Source organism: Ursus maritimus, unplaced genomic scaffold (assembly GCF_017311325.1).
Source record: "Ursus maritimus isolate PB19 unplaced genomic scaffold, ASM1731132v1 scaffold_22, whole genome shotgun sequence".
Classification (NCBI taxonomy): domain Eukaryota; kingdom Metazoa; phylum Chordata; class Mammalia; order Carnivora; family Ursidae; genus Ursus; species Ursus maritimus.
Window position 1 is genome coordinate 25,283,302 of NW_024424675.1, and position 24,001 is coordinate 25,307,302.

General features: G+C 42.7%; 1 protein-coding gene across 7 annotated transcripts in view; it reads right to left on the minus strand.

The window, feature by feature from the left end:
• Positions 1-3,622: 3,622 nt before the first annotated feature.
• CPNE1 (copine 1) overlaps positions 3,623-24,001 on the minus strand; it is a 34,437-nt gene continuing 14,058 nt past the window's right edge. For 6 of the 7 annotated variants that reach the window (XM_040638242.1, XM_008698152.2, XM_008698149.2 and 3 more), the window contains 15 exons: positions 8,892-9,020; positions 8,614-8,793; positions 8,401-8,475; positions 8,247-8,318; positions 8,033-8,113; positions 7,775-7,864; positions 7,574-7,660; positions 7,352-7,438; positions 7,199-7,258; positions 6,986-7,119; positions 6,827-6,881; positions 6,524-6,575; positions 4,574-4,707; positions 4,162-4,398; positions 3,623-3,959 (listed from right to left, as the gene is read on the minus strand). In XM_040638242.1, coding sequence (XP_040494176.1) covers positions 3,819-3,959; positions 4,162-4,398; positions 4,574-4,707; positions 6,524-6,575; positions 6,827-6,881; positions 6,986-7,119; positions 7,199-7,258; positions 7,352-7,438; positions 7,574-7,660; positions 7,775-7,864; positions 8,033-8,113; positions 8,247-8,318; positions 8,401-8,475; positions 8,614-8,793; positions 8,892-9,020 — 1,614 coding nt within the window. In that variant the 3' untranslated portion in view covers positions 3,623-3,818. Of the gene's footprint in view, positions 3,960-4,161; positions 4,399-4,573; positions 4,708-6,523; positions 6,576-6,826; positions 6,882-6,985; positions 7,120-7,198; positions 7,259-7,351; positions 7,439-7,573; positions 7,661-7,774; positions 7,865-8,032; positions 8,114-8,246; positions 8,319-8,400; positions 8,476-8,613; positions 8,794-8,891; positions 9,021-24,001 lie in introns of those variants that run through there. The other variant, XM_040638243.1, reaches the window with a different exon arrangement.

Here is a 24,001-nt window from a genome sequence, read left to right on the forward strand (position 1 = left end):
GTAGAGTGCAGGTCTGTGCTGAAAGAAGTTGGATCCATGCTGAGGTGGGGTGGGGAGGGCTCTGGTTGCCTTTGGCATATAAATACGGTGGGGGATCTACTTTCCAATGCACTCTCCTAATTTGGAGAAGTTCAGATTAATATGATAGCAGCTCATGTTTATGTAGTGCTTACCATATGCAAGAGATGGTGCTCTGAACATTCTACACATTACCTAACCAATACTCGTAACCTCAGTGGGGGAAACCACTCAGGTCAGGAAACGCTCAAGGTCACAGAGCTAGTTAACTGTGCCACAATGGAACCTAAACCTACATACTTCCAGAGGCCACCCACTTTAACTCAGAGCTGCCAGTCAGCCTTAAGTCGTATTTATGCACCTCAATTCCTACCCCCACCCTCTGGGAAAGTCCCCCCAACTCCTGCTAGGTGCAGGTGGAGAGGTTAACTACTGCTTTTCTTAAAGTAAACACTCAAAAACTAAGGAGACTTGAGAACCTCTAGGAAGCATCAGAGTCAGAGTTGATGCAGACCTGGTAGCCCCATCTCAGGCTATCTTTATTGCAAGGCCCAGTACAGTACAGGTGGTCTAGTGTTGATCAGTCCCTGCCCTCAGGGAGCCTGACAGGGGAGGGAGGATGCTCCAGGAAACAATTTCTTTACTGATCCAAGAATTCTTTACTCTAAAGATCAAAGTAGAATTGGAAGAATAAAAGATGGAGGAGACAGGTATCAAAAGATTAAGGGTTCTAGCTGGGCAGAGAATAGAAAAAGAGGACCACCCTGAGCAAAGGAACATACACCATCTTGCCTGTTAGGATTCTTCCCTATGTGTTCATGCACTGGAAGAATACACATACAGATTATGAACAGTGGTTAGATCTCTAGGAAGTAGAATGCATGAGTATGTGTGAGGGTGAAGCACATATCCATTCATTTAAATTTTCAGGATATTACTTTTGTAATTTAAATTACTCTACTGAGGGGCACCTGGGTGGTTCAGTTGGTTGAGCATCTGCTTTGGGCTCAGGTCATGATCCCAGGGTCCTGGGATCTCCTTCCTGCTTTTCCCTCTCCCTCTGCCTGCTGCTTCCCCTGCTTGTGCTCTGTCAAACAAACAAACAAAATCTTAAAAAATAAGTAAAATAAAATAAAACAAAAAACAATAACTCTACTGAGTGCTCTCAAAGCCTAAGGTTAGAAATATGAACTAATACGGCTTCTCTGGAGGGCAGTTTCACAATAGGAACCAAAAGCCTTAAAATTTTTTATATTCTTTTTTTTTTTAAAGATTTTATTTATTTATTTATTTGACAGAGAGAGACAGCCAGCGAGAGAGGGGGAACACAAGGAGGGGGAGTGGGAGAGGAAGAAGCAGGCTCTTAGTGGAGGAGCCTGATGTGGGGCTCAAACCCAGGACGCTGGGATCACGCCCTGAGCCGAAGGCAGATGCTTAACCACTGTGCTACCCAGGCGCCCCATTAAAATTTTTTATATTCTTTAATCATAGTAATTCAATTTCTAAGAATGGAGCCAAAGGATATATCAAATGTAATCAAAGATAATACTTTCAAGGATATTCTTCACACTGTTGTTTATAAAAACTGGAAATAGTATGTAAGAAGATAAACCAATTTTTTAAAAAAGATTTTATTTATTTATTTGAGAGAGTGACAGAGAGACAGGGGGAGGGGCAGAGGGAGACAGAGAAGCAGACTCCTTGCTGAGTGGGGAGCCAGACGTGGGACTTGATCCCAGAACCCTAGGATCATGACCCGAGCTGAAGGCAGATGCTTAACTGACTGAGCCACCCGGGCACCCCACATAATAAGACAAATTATGCTACAAAAATGTGACCAAAAGAAATGGTAATATTTAAGGGAATGTTCAATGTCATGGAAAGTAACTGATGATATATGGATAATTTCTTAAAAAGCAAGCTAGAGTGGTATATGTAATCAACTTCCATTATCAAAAGAGTCCTATGGATCAGAAGATACTACAAATGAAAAGGCAATAATTTGGGAGGAATTATTACTATTTTTTTTAAAAGATTTTATTTATTTATTTGACAGAGAGAGAGACAGACAGCGAGAAAGGGAACACAAGCAGGGGGAGTGGGAGAGGAAGAAGCAGGCTCCCAGTGGAAGAGCCTGATGTGGGGCTCGATCCCAGAACTCTGGGATCAGGCCCTGAGCCGAAGGCAGATGCTTAACGACTGAGCCACCAAGGCGCCCCTGGGAGGAATTATTTTTAATAAGAATAAAGGCAACAGCAAAAACCTATATATAGGCTATTCAGAAGAAATATAACTCACAAATAAACACATGAAATGGTACCTCACCTTCAAAATTAAATTCAAGCTAAAAATGGAAATATTTCTTGCCTGTCATATTAAACAGAAAAAAGGATAAAAAACTATTATGAAGGGCAATTTACAGTATCTATTAAAATTTTAAATATTCATATCCTTTGATCTAGCATTTCTACTTCTAGGAACGCCCTTCAGAAATGCTGTGGTAAATGCACAGATAAATGTACAAGGACATTCATTACAGTACTTTGTAATATTGTAAAATTGGAGAGGACCCAAATCTCACTAAATAAGGGATTGGCTAAATAAGCTATAAGATACTCATACACAGAATAATATATACGCATTAAAAAGAATAAGGTCACCAATAAGTTCTAATGGGTAAGACACCCAAAACATAATAAAAACAAGGTGCAAAGAGGGCTCCTGGGTGGCTCAGTCGTTAAGCGTCTGCCTTTGGCTCACGTCATGATCCCAATGTTCTGGGATCAAGCCCCACATCGGGCTCCCTGCTCAGCGGGAAGCCTGCTTCTCCCTCTCCCACTCCCCCTGCTTGTGTTACCTCCCTCGCTGCCTGTCAAATAAATAAATAAAATCTTTAAAAAAAAAACAAAACAAACAAGGTGGAAAGAGCGTGTATAATATAATATCCTATTAGAAAAAAAAAAAGTCAGACCTAGGAAAGACAGGAACCCTCACCTGCTATTTTATACAATATTTATATTTGAAATAATTTTGTACTAACTAGCCTACATTTTAAAGCATGTTAAAACAGTAAGTATAATATCCCACTTTTGTAAAATAAAAAACATGTATAGATTATAGATATGCACCAAATATTGTTTTTTGGCACATGGGAGTTTGGATATTATTTTTTCTGTATTTTCTCTTTTATAATGAAAATACAAATTAATTTTCTAGTAAGAAAAAAATTAGCTGTTAAAAAGATTCAGGCTTTTATAGCCTATCTTTAGGATTAGAACCATCACTGCTCCCTCCTCCAGAAGTCTAGCATAGTCCTTAAAACTCATCCTCCCCTAGCATGTTCCATCTTATCTGTGTTCCCAGCTCAGCCCTGTCCTAAGGAAGGGCAGGCTGGGTGTTTGGCTCACATTCAATCCTTTTATTTTTAAAAATAGTGTCTCTAGACTTCTGGCCTGGAATACCCAATTTTTTGCCTAGGCCTATGATGTCAGAGGTGTCCTTCACTCAACAAGCTCTAAGGCAGATAACCCGAAGCTCAGGTAAAATAAACATGGCTAACAGCAAATTCCCACTCAAAAACACAGAGTGGTGGCAAAGCAGTGAGTGGTCTTCAGTGATCTTTATTAAAAGAAGGACTCCCAAGGGCAAGCAGGAGGGATCCAGAGCAACAGCAGGAGCAAATATAAAAGTATAAAATGTAAAGTGCAGCACTGGGGAATGTGTGCAGGGTTGAGCCATGCCCACAGGGACCTTGGGGACACAAGGCTGAGGACCAGCCATAGCCCACCCTCTAAGGGAATCTAGGCCTGAGGAGCCTGTGCAGGGCTCTTGGCTGGGGGTGGAAGTGGCTTGAATGGGGCCCAACCTTGGGCCTTGAAGTAGGAGACCAGCTGCATGGGCACTTCTGCAAGCACAGTCTGTGCCAGTGTCTCCCGAGGGGCCTGCCAGGAGAAAAAGGGCAAGGTCAGTGGTGACCCATAACAGCTTCCCAAAGTCTACATTTTCATACCTAAAAAAGGATACAAAGGATATAAACCCAAACCCCCAACCCTGCCCCAATGAAAGGGTGAGTATCCCCACTCAGAGAGAGGTGGAGGGATAAGCTCCTAGGTCTGGTCTGCCCCCAGGCTTGCCCCCACTCACATTCTGGAAGCGGCGGTAGGGCACAAACTGCACAATGTCACGGGCAGCTGCCTCCCCGGAGCGTGCACGCAGGGGTCCGCCATCAGCATCCAGCTGCTCCATGGCCTCGAAGTCAGCACCACCCACACCCACGATGATCACTGACATGGGCAGGTGGGAGGCACGCACCACAGCCTCACAAGTAGCCTCCACATCTGTCACAGCTCCGTCAGTCAGCAGCAACAGCACGAAGTATTGCTGGGGATAAGTCCATTCACAAACTGAGGCAGACCTTCTAAACACCCCAGCCACACATTTCCATACTGATCAGAAGTTTCTTGTTACATATCCCTGAAGGGAACCCTTCACCAAGACCCCACCCCAAAACCCTTGACCCACCACCACCACCACCACCACCTCCCATGATCCTCACCGAGGCAGTCTTCTGATGTGCAGCCTGGGTTGCTAACCCGGCCACATGGTTGATGATGGGTGCAAAGTTGGTGGGGCCACAGAGGCGAACTTGGGGCAGGGCTTGGCGGTAAGCACCCACAATGCCCTGGATGCCTACAGAAGGAAAATACCAATCCTGATCACCCCGTCGTGGCTGAGGAGATCTGGGGACTTGGGTGCATTTCATTCCACCCCTATCACCCAAGGTACTTAACTTTATCCTCTAGCTGGGAGAATTAAGATCAAAGAGAAGAGCACTTGCCCTAAATCACAACTTGAATTAAATCTGATTAAGGGAGTCCCCTGAACAAATCTAAGATAAGATAGTTAAGCATCAGATTGTAACCCACTTAATAAAATAATGAATTATAATCCATTTAATAAAATAAGAATCCCTAGATAATAAATAAATAAATAATGGGAAAGAAGAGGAAATGTAGAAAGAGGAATTACAAGATCATTTGACAATCATTGATTGCGAAAATCATCAATGGGTGCTAAAACTACAGGGTACTAGTTAATGAGTAACTGGATATTGACATAGCCTCAAGGTATCTTCCCCAAAGATACTTATTACAAATAGTGAGCAAACCTGGTAGACTCTACCTTAACCACGTGATCAAAGTTAACATGATGCGTAATAGGATAAATCAGTATCAGGGCCTCCTGACACGGTGTACTGAGAGAACACATAGCATAGCTTCTGTAATATGCCCACTGGAAGTGCACAGTCTGAATCTAATCATAAAGAAGTATCAGGTAAACCCAAACTGCAGGACATTCTACAAATTATCTAGCCTGTAACTTAAAAAACATCAACATCATAAAAGACAAGAACAACTCTGGAAGCCAAAACAAATGAATGCATTGTATGATCTGAGATTTTCTTTTACTGTAAAAGACAACTGGCAAAACTTGAATAAATTCCAGATTGGATAATGGTATTGATGTTAATCTCCTGATTCTGAGAATTGTACTGTAGTTACGTAAGAGAATTTCTTTGTTTTAGGAAGCATACACTGAAGTATTTAAGGGATTAAGGGTGCAAAGTTGATGGGGCCACAGAGCCAAACTTGGGGCAGGGCTTATTCACTATAATTCTCAAACATTTCAGGAAAAAAAATGTGTACACATGCATACACGTACATACAGATGTAGATATACAGCTATATCCATATACCTAAGAGGGGGGACAGGGAGGGAGAGGAAGGGAGATAGAGAATTTGAGTGACCAAGAGAGAATCAGAAAGCAAGTGTACTAAAAATGTTCATGTTTGGGGAATCTGGGTGAAGGTAAACAATAGCCTCTGTGACCCAGGCCCTGACCGCTGAGCCCCAGTGACCTAAACCCCCTATAACTACTCTCACAACTTTTCTCTAAGTGTGAACTCATGTCCAAAACCCAGGTCAGATCAGGTCAGGTCAAGTTTTCCCCTTTAGTTTGTTGTACACGTGGGGGATACTGGGGAGCCCTCTATAGAGGTTTCGCCCTCTATAGACAGAAGAGCTTGGGCAAAAAGCACCCAGAAAAGAGCTGCACCAAGGCTTCCATTGATGCCCAGACAGGTACCAGTGAGCTTCCAGCCAAAGATAGTAACGATAATAGCTACCATTTTTTAGAGACTGCTTAGTATGTGCCAGGCTTACTGCTTCAAAGTTTGTATGTATCCTCTCCTTAAATATTCAACATCCTATAATAGTTATCGTTTTAAGAAGCCAAAGCACACTGGCCCCAAGTCACATGGTTTTAGAAAGAGGCAAGATAAAGATCTGAGACCTAGATTTGAGTCCAGAGACCTAGCTCTAAAATCCACTCCTCTGGACGACAGTCAGGTATCTACCCCATTACCCCCACACTCCCTTGTCTGCATAAGCCTGGCCGCCTAGGCGTGGACAGATCTGCCTTACGGTGGAGGATGAAGGAACTCACCTGTGCAGTAAGGGTTACTGGGGTTGAAGTTCAAGGCAAATTCATGGGAGACCTGAGGGCAAGAATGAAAATGAGGTTCTTTCCCCATGACCATCTATGTGCAAAGAAAAAGGACACTATGGTATATACCAACCATTGTATAGGAGCTTTGTAGTCCTGAGCACTTGCCGTACACATGCCTGCAGGGATACATCCCTGCATCTCCACATAAAGCTGGGTGCCACAGAGCAAGTCAACCACATCTCCCCAAATCAGGACCCTGACACTGAAAATAGGAGTTGGGGAAGCAAAAACAGTGCTCACCTGCCAATCAGGGGGTACCTGGGCCCCAAATCCAAATGCTGGGAATAGCTTGTCCCTGTGGGAAGACAGTGAGTTGGAGAAGAGACAGAGAGGGGACTGTGAGCCCAGAGGCTGAAGCATCTGCAGGGAGGGGAATGGGCAAGAGAACAAGTTACTCACGAGTCATAGTCCTGAATCACGCTGCCCACACTCCACAGTGCTGTCAGGTACTCATTGACCCCTGTTGGGCTCAGGTAGTGCAGGGAATCCGGGGAGGAAGGATCTCCATTGGAGCCCGTGAAGTCAATGCCTACCTAGGAGGAGGGGAAGAGGGGAGCTGAAGGTCACTCTGAAACCCAGGTCTGTTCTCTTACCCCTGATAAAGCAACTTACAGTGAAGTTGATTTGACAGCCTCCCATCACATAGTCCAGGAATGAATACTGTGTTTCTACCTGCAGATGAAACCAGGATCATGGCTGGGGTGAAGGGGTTGGGGCCATGGAGCACATGGGTCAGAGCCTGGGTCACATGGGCTATTGCCTCACCTGGCAAATCTTGACACGAACAGTCCCAGAGTTCTTGTAGCTTTTCTTTTTCTGTTGTTTCTCAGGGTGGATACATTCAAACTCAGCCTGGTGAGGAAAGAAAAATTAGGGTAGGAAACTCCTAGAGCATCAGCCGGAACTGGCCTGCCCTCCCTCCCTCTCTCTCTGGGGCTGCAGTCCTTTAGACCCACCTCAACACCCCTGAGCAGGGCTGGCACTCACCGGGACTGCTTGCAGCTGGGCCAAGCTGGTGTAGAAGGTACCAATGAGGTCATGTGAACCATCACTGTCATAGTCTGAGCATCGCACCTGTTGGGGAAGGAGTGGGGGGAGGTGTGTATGTATATACAGAGACCAGGGGTAGGGGGCAGGTGAGAATAAATCCCCCCCACCCCAGGTCCATTCAGGGGGCAAACTCCTCACCTGAATGGGTGTGCTGGGGTCTCCCCCACAGAAATGCTGAAGGGGAACAGAGAAGCGCTTCCATGTAGGGTTCAAGTTGTTCTTGATTACCTGAAGGTAGAGGATAAGGCCCCTAGTGAGCTCTGGGCTGACGTATCAGGAGCTGTCATCCTTCTCTATCCATATGCAGTCTCTCTCTCCCTATTCCAAACCTTGGTAATCACAAGCCCCAGGAGAGTCTCTCCTACCCCGTTCCATCCAATCCCAGGGGTCTCACACCTCAGATCTGTATGCCAGGTGCCATTTCCCATCGCCCTGACGGAAGAACTCCAAGAATGGATCCGATTTTCCCAGGAAGTCCTGTCAATGCCACAGAGACCCCAGTATAAGACTCAGGGAGAGACAACCATTTTGCCAGTCCCCAGCCTCACCCCCCAACACACCACCCGTGCCCCTTAATTCTTAAACCCCCAGGGCTTCCTTCCAGACACACCTTCTTATCTAGGTTTCTGGCTTCTACCTCCATGGTCACTATACGACTATCCTTCATCTCCTGAGCAGATACCTACGAAGGGGAGGCAGGAGACTGTATCCCCTCATGAATTCCTCACTGATGTAAGCCCCTCCCCCACAGAGTTCTTCCTTACCGTGATGGTCCCCCGCCCAGCAGGTTTTCCAGGCTTCAGCATCAAGGGTAGAGTTATTATCTGGCTGGACACAATCTGGGGCAGAGTAAGGGAGCAAAATCTCAGGCAGGGTTAGGTCTTGCTTGACCCCCACCTCCACTTTTCAGACAGTTTGGGCTTTAGGGCTCTTACTGAACATGTGTCTAAAGGATTTTAACCCCTAGGCCTACATACCTGTCCTAAGGAACACTCAGCCCCTCCCAGGAAGTCATCATCCCCCAGCTCAGGTGTCTTGTTGTCTATGTCATAAATGCCAAATCGGAGCTTCTGGACTGTTTCAAAGTGGTACTCAAGCTGCAGAGTCTTGGAGAACTCGGGGCTCGAGCAGTTCCGTACTCGCTCAGTTCGGCCAAGCTGTGGGCAGAGGCCAGTAGCATCACAGTCACACACCCTCCACCCCCAAAACAGTTCTAACCTTCCTCCACAACTTTAACTCCCAAGGCCCTTCTCACCTCAGCCCAGCTGCCCCCTCCCACATCCTGTAAAAGGACGCAGAGTGGGTCAGACTTGGAGCCGATGTCCTTGTCAATGAGGTGGTCACAGGAAATGGATAGCTGAACCAAGGTCACGCAGTGGGCCATCTGAGAAAAAAAGGACCTGAGTCAAGCACTGAGGACCCTTCTCTACCCTTCCCTGACTATATGTCCCAATTTGGGAAGGCCAGCAGGCTACCCCCAGGCAGGGCTGAGCCTGAATCCAGCTCCATGACACCCAAGGAAGAGAAAGCTTTAGAGCCTCCATACTCCTCTAATCCCCACAGGTGAGTTCAATAGGACAGGATATGGTGAGCACAACCAACCCTGGTATGATGGGAAGATGCAGAAAAAGTATACTGGCCTTCATCAACAACTTTGAGCCCAAACCGGTCCTCACCCTAAAATCCCTATAATGTTCCCAAGACCCAGAATCCAACCCTGATCTTCTGAAACCAATGAATCTCACTCTGACCCTTTACTGGCCCCAGATCAGACCCTAATCAAAGTTCCAATACCAACATGACCATGATCCAGATACAACTCCCCAAAAAGTTTCTTCTGCCAATGATTTCTCACTAACTCTCAGGCCCTGCATCTTGAGGTGGTGTTAGAATTCTCCTAGCAGGTAATCAGCTGCTCGTGACCAACTCCTCACTAGTCTCACTGCCACTACCCAGTCCAAGCCATCACAATTTCTCACCGGGCTTATCGCATTAGACTCTTTAATTGGTCTCCCTTATCCTACGCCACCTCCACCTCCACCTCACGCCAACAGACTATTCCCAATACAGCAACCAGGGTGATCCTGCCAGTTATAGTACACATCTGCTCAAACCCTCTAAAGATTGCCCATTACTTAGAAAAAATGCAAACTCTACCATGGTCTCCAAGGTCTCGAGAGATCTACATCTCTCTAACCTGATTTCCTAAACCTCTCTTGCTCACTCCATTCTGAACACACAGGTCTGCTTGCCTGCCATTCCTCAAATAAGCTTGTTTCTTCCCTAAATGGCTTGCTGTTTCCTCAATCCCTCTAGGTCCTTATTCAAAATCATCTTATTATGAAGAAAAAGGCTCTCCTTTTCTAGATACTTAACATTTCTTTTTTTTTTTTAAGATTTTATTTATTTATTTGACAGACAGCCAGTGAGAGAGGGAACACAGCAGGGGGAGTGGGAGAGGAAGAAGCAGGCTCCCAGCGGAGGAGCCTGATATGGGACTCGATCCGGGAACGCTGGGATCACGCCCTGAGCCGAAGGCAGACGCTTAACGACTGCGCTACCCAGGCGCCCCTCTAGATACTTAACATTTCAACCCTACTACTACTGATGCATCACATACCCCTTTCCTGCTTTTTCTCTTTAGCATATATAATTGACTGTCTAATATATAACACCTCTTCCCCACTAGAATGTAAACTGAGGGAATGTAAACATGAGAGGGAAGGGATATTTGTCTGCTCTGTTTATTGCCTATCCCAAGCCTCTAGGTAATATTTGCTGAATGAAATCCAAAGGCCATCTTCAATCTCATCTCCCAGCCCAGCCATCTCCAAACCGACTGGCAATCAAGGAGCACTAACTTTTCCAATTTACCCATCTCCTTGGCTGAAACATGATCTTCTTGCATGGATCACGATGACCCCCATGTAACCCCTCCTCCTACAGTCCCCCATAACAATTACCCTTAGACTCCTTACCATCCCTGTGTCCCTGCTGACCTATACACCTTACACCTGCAGACTGTCTGTACCAAAAGTGCGGATGATGTCAGATCTCTCACCCAGCTTCACTCAGCACTCCAGGATTCCCAGCACTACACCCCAGGATGCCTCCAGCCTTAGGCTCCCCTAAACTGACCCTCAGTCAATTCAATCCTTCCCCCAACCTAACCCACAGTTAGTGCTGTTCCCATCTTGGTGCCTCATGGTCTCCATCTGGAGTACTACTATCAACCAATGTTGGAATGACTCTTAACACTTTGGCTTGCTTCACATACTGCCTGTTCATAGCACCTCGGTCTCTGCTTGAAAGCATCCAATGATGGAAAACCCATCACTCTTCTAATCCACTTAGATAGTCCTGCTCCATAAAGTCCTACCCAAATCAACTAAAGTCTGCTAAATTCTCATTTCTACGTATTTGTCCTATTTCTCCCCGGTCTAAACTTCCACAAGGAAAGCCTTATTCCATCTCCCTCTGAGAACCCATCTGATACTTGGAAGCAGTGAAATCCCCAGCTAAAATCTGGAAAAAGAGCCCCAGTTCTTTTGAATGTTGCCCCTAGAATGTGGCTTGTAGACTTTGACCAGCCTGATCATCCCCCTTTTGGAAGTTCCCTAAGAACAGATCCAGAGAAGAACACATACTCCCAAAGGAGTGGGACCACAATTTCCCCAAGTCACAACTGGACTCCATGCTTCTCACTTCACATGTTCTCTGAGGCAGTGTTTGCACAGAACAGAAACAAACGAAGAATGTTCATTTCACTATTGCAGAGAACAGTGAAACTACCTGAGACCACTTAAAGGTCTATCTATCGGGTACTAAGTAAATTATGGTACATTAAAACAATGGAATGCCAAGCAGCAGGTAAAATACGAGGCAGAACTATACTATATTGGTACTATATGAAAAAATAAAGTCGCAAAAAATGGTAAGAAAAGTATGACTCCATTTTAAACTTCAACTGTATGTGTATATACAATAGATTTGAATACGTACACAAAATAAATACACAGAAAAATGGAAGGCACACCAAAAATTCCAACTTTCAGGGACACCTCAGGAAAGTGGGATGAAGGTGAGGATTTTATAATCTCTATATACTTCTGTATTATCTCATATTTTATTTTGTATTTTTTAAAGGACTTCATTAGCTTTTTTCCCCAATCCACAACTCAAGTCCTCTCGATTATTCAAAGCCCAAAGCCTCTACCTCTGGTTCAACAACCCCTACCGAACATCAGGGCTCACTGTCTCTTGCCTCCTCACTGGCTTCTCCTCCTTAGCAATGCCTCAGCTAGTCTTCCTTGTGTCAGCTTCCAGAGTCTCTACCCTAACTAGAAGCCCTGCACACATGCCCGTGGCCCTTAGGTTCAGAGCAAAACTCCCTAGAAAGGCCACTCTGTGGCACAACTCCAGAGAGTACATCTACACAGGATTCAGTAGTTGTATAATATGGTGACCCTGCATCCCTACATCAACCTTCAAAGCCCTTCCCAGTCTGCTCTACCTCCTGCTATTCCACCACCCAACCAACTACTCATCCAAAGCTATTTCTGGTTCCTGGAACACACACATGCCAACACCTCTGACTTTCCTATCTAACAAATGCCTTTTCATTCAAAGTTCTGCTATGACATTATTCCTTTATGAAGCCTCACCCACATTCCCCAAGCAAAATGTATTATCTCTCCTCTGGAGGATTACACGGGTTCCTCATCATCTTCCTGCAAACACACACAGACACACTTCTCTGTTTATTAGCCGAACAGAAACTAGACCATACCATTTCTCTATTTAAAACTCTGGATTGGCATCCCCAAACACTCAAAGTTCAAAGTTCTTACCATGGTCTACAAGGCCTTCCCTGAAACATCTGATACTTAACTGATCATCTAGCCACACGAGTATGTTCCGGCCAGGTTTCATTTCTGACCCACATACACACAACATCAATCTCATTCCCCGTATCAGAGCTTCTGCACTGTCTTCATCCATAGACATCCAAGAAAACAAGCTCTATTAGAGTAAGAACCATGTCTGATTTGCCTGATCTATCTCCAGTATCTGTAATAGTACCTACCCTATAGCAGGAACTCAGTAAATTAAATATTCGTGATATACCACTGAAACTGCCATATCAAAATTTTTACTTTTGTCCATCTATCCTCATAATCTATGGGCTCCTTGGAAGTAGGGCTGGGTATTATTTCTGTATCCCTAATACCAGTGCTTAGTACATAGTTAGTACCCATAAACATTTGCTGAATAAATGGTAACATGTGCTTTTGCTCAACTTAAACTTTGAGGCCTTTCCCATTTGAAATACTGTCCCAGCAGTAAGTCTTCTCTATCCTTATCTTGTGCAACTGAGCTTTAAAATTTAAATGCAGGACTCCTGGAACTCAGTATCAAGTGACAAATAAAAAATGGGCAAAAAATTTGATCAGATACTTCATAAAAGAAAATAGATGAATTGGAAATATGCAAAGGAAGAATAATCAACATCACCAGTCATCAGGGAAATGCAAATTAAAACCACAAGATATTATCACATACCCATCACAATGGCTAAAAGTAGAAAAACTGACAATGCCAAACGTTGGCAAGGACATGGAAATCTCACACATTGTTAGTAAAAGCATTAAATATACCACTTTGAAAACTGTCTGGCAGCTTATTAGAAAACCAAACACACATCTAGTCCAAAAGCAATTCCACTCCTAGATTTTTATCCAAAAGAAAACATTATGTCCGCAAAAAGATTTGTACAAGAATGTTCATAGCAGCTTTATTCATAATAGCCAAAAATTTGAAACAACTCAAGTGTCCATCAATATGAGAATGAATAAACCATATTTATACATGTAATATAAAACTACTCAATAACAAAAAGAAACAAACTATTAATATCTGCAACATGGATGAATCTGAAACATAAAATACATAGATTCCACTTACAAAGTTTTAAGACAGGCAAAACTAATCTATAGTGAAAAAAATTCAGAATACTGGTTGTTCCTCCCATGTCCCCCAGGGGAGGGGCAGGTATCAACTGAGAAGCAGCAGGAGATAACTCTAGGGGGAATGGAGAAGTTCCTTATCTTGGTAAGAATGTGAATCACAAACGCATTTTTCATTTTCATCTAACAGTACACTTAAGGTATATAAATCTTATTATATGTAAATGTTACCACCTCCCCCTGCCCAACAAACCTATATGAAATGAATGCAAGACATGCTGAAATATTTATGGGAGAAGTGTGCTCATGTTTGCAATTTCTCTGAAATGCACCAAAAAAAATAAAATGGTATGTTGAATGGATATGTGATAAAACAAATATAGGAGCATTTAAATTATAGAACCTAAACGGTAGATACATGGATATTTCCTGTATAGTTTTTTCAACTTTTCTGTATGCTCAAAGTTTTCACAATAAAATGTTGGGGAAAAATTTAAGTGGAGGACTCAAAGTGGAGAACTCCGGGTTTATCCCTGACACTTTGAGAACTACAAAAGTATTATCAGTAATTATCTGTGGTGGTGAGGTTACAGGCAACAACGGGAGCTGCTGCCTTTTCCCTCACTCTGTGACTTCTCAAAGATCCTAGACAGAGAGGTTTTTGATCTGGGGAAGACACACTGGCAGTGGGCCAGGTGCTTCTTCTGGTTCTAGGCCTCAATTTCTGGTAGACAAGAGCATTCTTCCCCAGTTTATTACCATGTCTACGCTTTCCCCACAACTGGTCCTGTTCTATCCTTTTTCAGTTTCTTCTCGGACCAGACTAAAACCCCAACCAGAATGTTGTAGGCCCACATGTACATATGGGACTGGATTCCATTTCTAAGAGACCAGAGCTTCCTGTGCTACCAGTTGTTTTTTCCCCAATCTCCCTGCTTTGCTTCTCATTGGAATTAGCAATTCTTTATAAGCAAATCTTTATAATGTGTACTTTTCTATCCTTTGAGTCATATTCTCTTTAAATTGTCTAATGCCTGGGATTATTAATCTCTCCCAAATCCTGTTGATCTCCTTTAAAATCTATTTCCAAGCCTACCTCTGTTTAGAAATCTTACAGAATTAAAATTCCTAGTTCATGTCACTTTTCTGTCCTATATCCTTTGAACAGCTACATCCTTAAGCCAGACTCATTCACTTTTCATCTAGTGCCATTATAATTAATCTCATGGGACTTTCAGCCTCCTTTATAGGACTCAAATTTTACAAAACCATACAAAATACTACATTTAAGTGAGTCAAGTCTCAGAAATTTTCTCATTTACTTTTGTAAGAGAGGTCTGGGTAATATTTGCCAGGTCTTTGTGTGCACTCTCTTCTGAACCAGCATATCTTGCTTGCCTGGATGTCTGTAACTAACAGTCTCTTAACTGGTCTCTTCATTTCCATTCTCAGTTCAACAAAGTCAGAGACCTTCCCTAACTCCAACCCAACAAAACCCAGCTTCTCATAAACCTATCAAAATATGCAACTTGTTTATTTATCTATAACCTCTAATAGACTATAGATTCAACAAGAGAAGGGACCAGATCTGTCTTGCTCCCGTTCTAGTGACTCACACATAGCTGGTGCTTTGTAAATATTTGTTAATTACTGCTAGGAAAGGAGTGATAATCCAAGGATCCTCGAAATGACCCAAATCTAGTCCTAGCCTGCTGCTGAAGCCATCAAGGGAGAAATGAGCTTTTTAGGAACACTTAACACAAAAGACTAGCTTGTTATTTCTATGTACTCCCAACACTCCTAACCTTTCCGTTTGGTGCTAGTCAGGACCTGAAAACAGAAACTAAGTATATAGGACCAATCTTTTCTGCCTTTGCTTTCTACCACTTGAAGCCTTGTTCCCTTCTGCTCTCCCTTGTAGGCTGCTTTCCTCCACTTTTCTCCATTGTCAGAAATAAAAAGGAACTGAGTGATCATTTAAAACCAAGTCCCTCAATTCAAGGCAGAGAGGTAAAATGTGATTTAGCTAAGGCCACATACATAGCTAAACAAAACAAGGACTCCTTGTTTCTGACTCCTACCTCGTCTAGAACTTCGGACTAAAGTCATACCCTCCTCTCCTGAAGAACTTTCCTTCTTATATCCAACAGCAATGTAATGTAGTGGGCAAGAGTATGGGTTCTGTGGCGAAGTGACCAGGATCCAAATACTGGCCTTACTTCTCTCCCTTGCCACAATGAGATACTACTACACACTCACCAGAATGATGTCCTACCTATGTAACTTAGGCAAAATACTAAGCCTTGTGTTAGTAAAGTAGGGGATATTATCTTTTTTGGAAGGTTCATATAATGTATGCAAGGTGCTTAGCACAGTCTGGAACTATTATTACCAGTAAGTGTTAGCTATTATCATCCTTCAAGCCTAGCTGTCATATGCTCTTTTTCACAATATCTCCATCACTCAACAATTTCTCTCTCTGGACTACTATACTCAATCCACACCACAATTGTATTGTCAACGTTTCCAGCTCCTCACCTGTCTGTAAAACAACGTCTTTAAAACAAACACTGCTTCAGCATCTATTTCACATAGCATAAACCTAAGCACATGATAGCAATTCAAAGCACCTCGAGGGAGGCTTGCAGCAGTGTGCTAGAGCAGGCTTGTATGGTTTGCAGGAGACAAGTGTTAAATACCAGGTAATTTTGTAAATGAATATGGTAAAGTTTTAAGCCACAGAAATTGGGCAAATGCTAAAAATCAGAGCTTCCCTTCCCATAGCTGGCCGGTTTACCTCTGTTGACTGGGAAACCCACTCTGCCAAAAGAGTGACTTGTCCATTTTCTATGGCACCCCCTTCCCTAGCTTGGAGAGTCTAACTCTGCTCTTCATAAATCCATGAACACATCTCTTCTCTTGGATCCAATTCAGTGCCAGTCGAGCTGAAACTCATTGGTCTTTCATGCTCAGGTATCACACTGCCCTCTTCCCTTCCCAAAAGCCTAACAAAGAAAGGAACCAGCCTTCAATCCCATTTCCGGCTTTGAAGAGGAAGAATAGAGCACCAAAATGTCTGGGTGGCAGGATCACTCCTTCAACAAACCAAAGCCATGCTCACATTCCTGTTGCCTACCTTGGCATGCTGGAGCAGCTCAGATGCTCGTTCAAGTCTTGAAAGCCAATCAGGAAATTCTCAACAGGCTCCCAATGGGCAGAGCACCACCCATGGTGCTCTTTGCCCTTCAGATTGGAAAAGACAAACTATGCCCATCACCACAGTTCCTTTCCTTCTCTGCCTCCTCAAGGGACATGGTTAAGGTCAGCAAGTTTTTCTTTACCCCTGTTTCTCCCTTTGTAACTCAGAGATTCCCCAAATTTAAATTAGCAGCCCCAAAGACAGTCCTCACAGGTCACAAACTGAACCAAATATGTAAATCCTTACTATAAGATGATACATTTTTTATTCACACACACGACTACAGGCTACAAAAATTGTGCTTAAAATTAAAATTTTAAGCAATAGTTTGGTTTAGATCCATATAATACTAAGTAGTCTGGCTGCCACTGTATTTGGCAATACTATAAAGCTTAAAATGTGAATGTCACACAAAAAGTGAAAAGCAAGAAAATACGGTACAGTGAATGGTCACAGGGTGTCCCATCCTGCTACATTCTGTGAAGGTCAAAAAAGTTTGGAAGTCAAACTATAACATCCCCAGAAGACTTATCCAAAGTTTGAACAAATACAACCCGTGTCCAACTCTTCAAAGAGAACCTAGCTTGAGGAGCAAATTGGATACGGGGAAAGAAGCAAACTGAGGAAGAACATATGGCCTTCAAGCAAGATAGGACGGTATTGGAGTGGGAGTTTTTCTCTGCCCTAGGACTCTGAATGGGTTTACACGAAGCCTCCACCTGCCTACTTCAAAATAAACATTAGAGTATTGGAGCAAGACCAAAATCCCTTCCCCAGCAGGCTCAAGAAGAGTGTTGCCAGTGGCCTCCTACATCTTCTCCCAAAAGTCAGGGACAGGCAATGGTTGAAGGAGGGGTTCTGCCTCTGGAGTCATGCAGGCAGCCCGTGATTAGAATAATCTCTGCTTACCCTTACTATTAATGAGACTTTGAGCAAGTTACTTTGCTTCTCTTCCCCTGGATTTCCCCACTTGTAAGGTGGGGAAAATAATAATAGTGTCAACTTTACAGGGTTACTGTGAAGATAAAACGAGGCCAACCATGCAAAGTATACCCTGCCTGACACTAACAGAGTAAGTGCCCAATGTGTTAACTGCTCCTCTTCTCAGTGCTCATAAATGGATCCTTTGTGGTACCATTATCTAACCTGTTGGTTCATGGGACAACCAAGAAAAAGGCCTCTCTCTGGTCTACCTGCTCCAGAGGACCTAACCGGTGGGAATGAAGAACCTCTCTACTTTCCTCTCCTAAGGAAATTCTCAAGCGGCAATGTGAGACTGCTGTCAAAATCAGAAAAAGCAGCAGAGCAGTAACCAGACCAAAATTTTGAGTTCCACTGATTTTTCTGTAGTTTAAGCTTCAAATTACCTACAAACTTCCAGAAAGAAACAGAATGGCTGGGTTCACAGAATCACAGAAGCTCGAAACTGGGCATGATGAGATTATCTCATTGTCTAAAACACCGAGGCCAGAGAAAGGAAATGACTAATCCTGGGACATACATTAAGTAATGAACCACAAGTCTGAGAATATGATTTCTATTCCATCCCTTTTAGCAACAGCTCACACCTTGTAATCCAGTCCAACCTGAAATCCACCCGGCCACTCCACATGAGCAGTTGAGGCTCATGTGGCCTCTTCCCATGACCACACCAGCTAGACTTATACTAGATGGAAAAGAATTCTGCACCCATCACGTTTCCCCTAGTTGTCCATCAGGGCAGGAACAGAGGAACTGCTAATCTCCACATGTATAGGACTAGAATTTAAGTTTATTCAAAGGAATAAACCTTAAATAACAAGCACAAACTCTACAAAGTAGAACTCAGCTCAGGAAAATGTGATTTTTGTCAAAATTTTCAGAGAATACCTACTAGGCAGCTAATTCTGCCCCTAGTCTGCCCTGCTGGAATCTACATTCCGTTAATCTACCTTCTTTTAATGAGACCCCTGCCTGTTACCTGCAGAGTGTAGAAGACAACAGTACTGGACCATCTCCCTGAGCATCTCCAGGGCAAGGACATCAACAAGAGCTTGTGCATTTCCAGTGTGCAATGTGATCTATGGCATAAAGAAGCCAAGTGAAAAGCAGCAGACCAGAGCCTTGGGAAAAGAAACCTACCTATTGTTCATAGTGCAAGTCCCTCTTACTGGAATAAATCCACTTGCGAAACATGGGAGGTCTTAAAATGGGTTGTTATTCACAATTTGTAGGTTAGGTTAGTTGAGAAAAGTGAGGGTTTGAACAATAAGGAAAGTGCGTTACAGACACACAATGAGTTGCCCACTTGCCATTGTAGATGGGGTACAGGGCAGGGGTCGGCGGGGGATGGGGGAGATTCTAGTTCTGCTGGATTGGTGGATTAATAATTTCACAATGTAAGAACCAGTTAGCGGGGGGAAAAGGTAACTGTAGCCCATGAATACGGTAACCGAGGCAAGTTAACTGATTCAGAAGACTGCCAACATAACAGGAACGGGAAAGGTTAGGAGGAATGCAACAAAACTCAAATATTCAAAAGCAAAGAAACAGCTGAAAGAGGCAACACAGCTAAAAGAGAAATGACCGGGGTGACTTTTCTCATATTCTAAATCTACTGTCCAGAAGGATGGCCTCCTACCCACAAATGGATACTGAGCATTTGAAATATGCTTAGTTCAAATCACAATGTGCTATAAAGTATAAACTGAAAACAGTACCAAAACAGCTCAATAATTTTATATACTGAAATAGTAACATTTCAGATATACTGGGCTAAAATTTATTATTAATTTCACCTGTTTCTTTTTACCTTTTTCATGGCTACTAGAAAAATTTAAATAACAAAAGTGACTCTTATTTCTATTGGTCAGTATTGCCTAACACGGTGATCTCCAAAGATCAGATATGGAAGACGAAATTCTGTCGCTCTGTCAATCTAGAATTGCAGTGTTCAATACAGTAGCCACTGGCTGGCTTTTCAAATTTAATAGTAGCTACAGTGGTGGGGCGCCTGGGTGGCTCAGTCGGTTAAGCATCTGACTCCTGACTTTGGCTCAAGTCACGATCTCAGGGTCGTGAGACTGAGCCCCGCTTCAGGTTCCACGCTCAGTGTGCAGTCTGCTTGAGATTCTCTCTCTGGCCCTCTGCCCCCCTACCCGCCCCGGCTCACATGCTCTCTCTCAAAATAAATAAAATCTTAAAAAAAAATAGTAGCTACAGTGGCTAATTAGCATATGAATGCTGACGAGAACATTTCCATTGGACAAGTCTATTGGAATAGCACTGGTCTAGAAGAACAAGAACAAAGAGGTGGACATTTCATATAGAAAGGCCAAAACTCTTTCGAATCAATGCAAAACTAGAAAAGAATCAATTTCAGATAGTGGACTGGGTAAATGGTGAAATCGATGGGGAAATTCACTTAATTCTGGGGCATTTATGAATGTCTTATTAGGCCATTTGGTTATAAGTGGTACGTGGCAGCTAGTCAAAGGGTTATTAAAAAGATAAAAGGTTCTATCCCTCTGGTAAGTCAGAACACCCCTAGTACAACCCTTACCTGCCTGCCTTACTCACCATTCAGCTCAGTCACGCCACTGAGACTACACTGTTTTGGGACAACTTTAAGAGCTTCCAGGACAAACACCATTTTAGGTAGTGCCACTGTGTTCCCTCACACTATTAAACATTTCATTTTACTAAATTAATATATTGTGTCCTCAAGAACCTCGGTTAGAGATCATGCCTTTCCTCAGCTTACACACAAGGCTTCCATTATACTTCCATTATACTTATTTAGCAACTGGCCAGGAAACCCTTATCCATCCAGTTCCTGTAGGACATGAGTGTACCCTGTACATGCACAAGTACAACCGAGCACTTACTTATATAATTTAAAACCTTAGGTCTTTAAGAACAAGCACCTTATTTTGCTTTCTTTTCTACCACAGCGTGGAAGTGCTGGGTGTGTAACACTGCTCAAAGAATTCAGTTAACATGGGTTACTGCTATGGCTAAGCTGATTATCCATGTGAAACTGTCTTAAAAGCTTGGAGGCAACAGACATTTCCAATTCCAACCTGTCAATTCAGCGGTCACAGAAGCAAAGGTAATTGGCAGTATCTACTTCAGAAAGTAAGAGCTGCTTTAGTCTTTCCACTTTAGCCAGATTTATAGCAGAGGGACCCTGCTGGTCCCATAGGCTCACACCACAGAAGGGAGTTATGTATAAAGGACATAACCATCTCTGTACAGCAATACAGTATGTGGGGGAGTGTAGTGGAGGATGGCATTAACTCATTCCCAAGTGGAACAAAAGAAAAATGAAATCAGCAATAGCACCAGTTAGTATGATTTAAGACCCCTTAGGTAGCTGAGTATCTTTACTCTTAAGCCTTCCCCACTCTGCAAGGTCTAAGAGGTGACTTACAGTAGCAAAATGTGGTTGTTACATCTTGCATGTAACACAAATGCTTAAGTGACAAATCTTATTCACTGATCAAGAACTGTGAGTGAGCTCACATTCTCCCCCCATCCCCCCAAGTTAGGCGGCTAGGCTACAGAGATAGCAGTGAGAAACTCACAGCCCTGGTTACAGAGGACTTACTTTATAAGCAGGTAAAAGGGAAAAACTGGCAGCATCAGAATGGAGAGGGAATGAAACACTAAGGGGCAGCCTGTCTGAATACAGCACAGCTCAACCCTGGGAGTGTGTTATGCTCCTTCAACATCTGACTGTCCATATTGAACTATGTTCTCTTGCTGGTCATGGCTCTATTTTTCCCCAAGAGTCATCTCCTCCTCCTCCTCTCAACATGAAATAGCAAGCCACTGGCTGACTAGGAAAAATGACTTGAAATATTAAGCTACTAAAATCAGAATCCAGATGTCTGGTACGGCTGGGATGCCAATTCCAATGTCTGCTGTGTCATTTAGCCCACAACTGGTGTTTCCTTAGTCTCTAGGACTTAACTATCAATCAATATTTTCACTAGGGGAAAATCCCTGGACCTCTCAGAATTAAAAGAATGAGATTTTCCCCAGCACTATTTGCTGCCCCCAAATTTTTAGAGTGCTGCCCTTCTGCCCCTGGGCCTACAACACTTTCATCAAGTGGCTTTTTTGCCCCCTCTGGATTCTTCAGTAGTAGAGCAATATGTAGAAAAGCAGTGCCACCTTAGCTGCTCGCTGTTAGTTATGTTGATCCAGAAAAGGAGCCATATTCTAAGATGTTTGTGAGATCCTCTGGCACAAAGTAGCACAAGGCAACAAGAATAAATCCAGGAACAGCACAATAAAGAATTAACATTTACATGAACAGGCACCACTAAGAGATGAACTTGTTCTTACTGTCGAACAGAAGGGTTTTTCCAGAAAGTCACTACAGCATCAGAGAACTGTGCCACTGCCAGAATACACTCTTTCTAGAAATTTTAGAGTAAGTCAATGCGATCTATCAGATTTTATACTGAAAAGACAAAACTGAAATCAACCATTTTTTTAATTAAAAAGATAGTCCTAAGTTTGGACTCTACCATATCCTATAAAAACTCTACATTTGGGGGGTAAGGAGAATGGTGGCGATGCACATAAGTGATAAACCGTTTCTTTTTGTAAAACATCTGAAAGCAGACAACAATGAATTAAACTGAGAGTTTTCTCCTGAGCAAGAAAATGAAACATTATCAGCATACAGTCTATCTGTAGGCAGCTGATTTCACTCTGTGATTTTTCAAATGCTTATTAGTCAAACCTTCATAATTTTAGAACAGTTCAGCAACCACCTGGAATTAAGTATGTTTAAATCTAAACCCCTCTAAAACAACCTGGGTACTGAAGCTCAAATACAGGCTAAAAACTCTTTCATGATAAAGGTAAAAGTTATATATATTTTTCAAGAGCTTTGGTTAAAAGGAATAGCCTGCTAATTTCTCTGCAACTACAATCCAGATTATTTTTAAAGGACTCCGGAGTTCATGGAAACTTTTCATTTGCTAATTTTTTTTTTAAGCAGTTGAACAAATGTGGAAAGGACAAAACCAGAGCATCAACGTCAGAAAGCAGCAAGATTTTTGATTCCTCTCCCCTCTTCCCCACCTCAAAATACCTCACATACTAATGCAAGAATAAGTAGACAAAAAAGCTCTAATTAGAAGTATGTGCAATTGACAATGTATTCTGAAGATTTCTTTTCCCATTCCTTAAAGTAATCAGTTTTTAAAAAGATAATCCCTTTAAGACACCTTCTGTAAAAAGGAGCACATGGTTTCTGGTTCCTTCTCAGTCCACATTACGAAGTGGCTGTCTAGCAAAGCACACGAAATAAAAGTCTGAAAAGGTGGATACCACAGATTTGACCTAGAATTAAGTTTCCTCCCTGCCGTTCCAGGTATCTTCTTTCCACACTTCAGCATTAGCAGACAAGGATAAGCAACAATGGTTACCTCCAAGATCACCAAATCCACCTTTCCAAAGGCACAAAATATTTGTAGGAGTTAAAAACAAACAAACAAAAAACCTGATGGTATAGCTCAGTAGAGTACTCTTGTGTAAAGCATTAAAAGCATCAGCCTCTTTTATTTTGTGACAAGTTTATTGAACAGTATTCAAGACTTCATCGTTATAAACAAAAACCTCTGCTGAATGATGCCAAGGCAGTATTTGCTGGCAATGTCATGGCCATATTGGCAATGAATTATTTTATTGTGTTTGGTTTCTAACGCTTGGACTACTATAGAACTGCCAGTAAAACTAAATGTGGTAATTTTCCAAGAGTGGGAAATAAGTTTTAAAAGTGATCACTGCTAGAAATTCTTTACAGATTTAACTAGCAGCCAACTTTACGGTTTCTTTACTCATTTTTAAGTGGTCTTGAAATTGATGAGTGGATTTATTTTTAAACATTTGACCCACACCTGTACACAATGACAGAATCCAATAAAAAGGACTTTGAGTTTGATTAAGGCTTTCATGGATCCTTATTTTATCCAAGGTATGTCTGCTATGTCCATACACAGCCCTAGACTTTCATCCAGTGGGTTAAGACTGACCTAATTACACTGAACATTACTCTCAGAAATTCTGAATAAAAATTTCCTAATGAAATTTTCACGGTTGATGCTTTGACAACTTGGAGCACAAAGCTAGGAACTACATTTCACTTAACAGTGTTGCATTTTTTTTTAAAGCCACTAATAAATGTACATCCAAACTACAGTA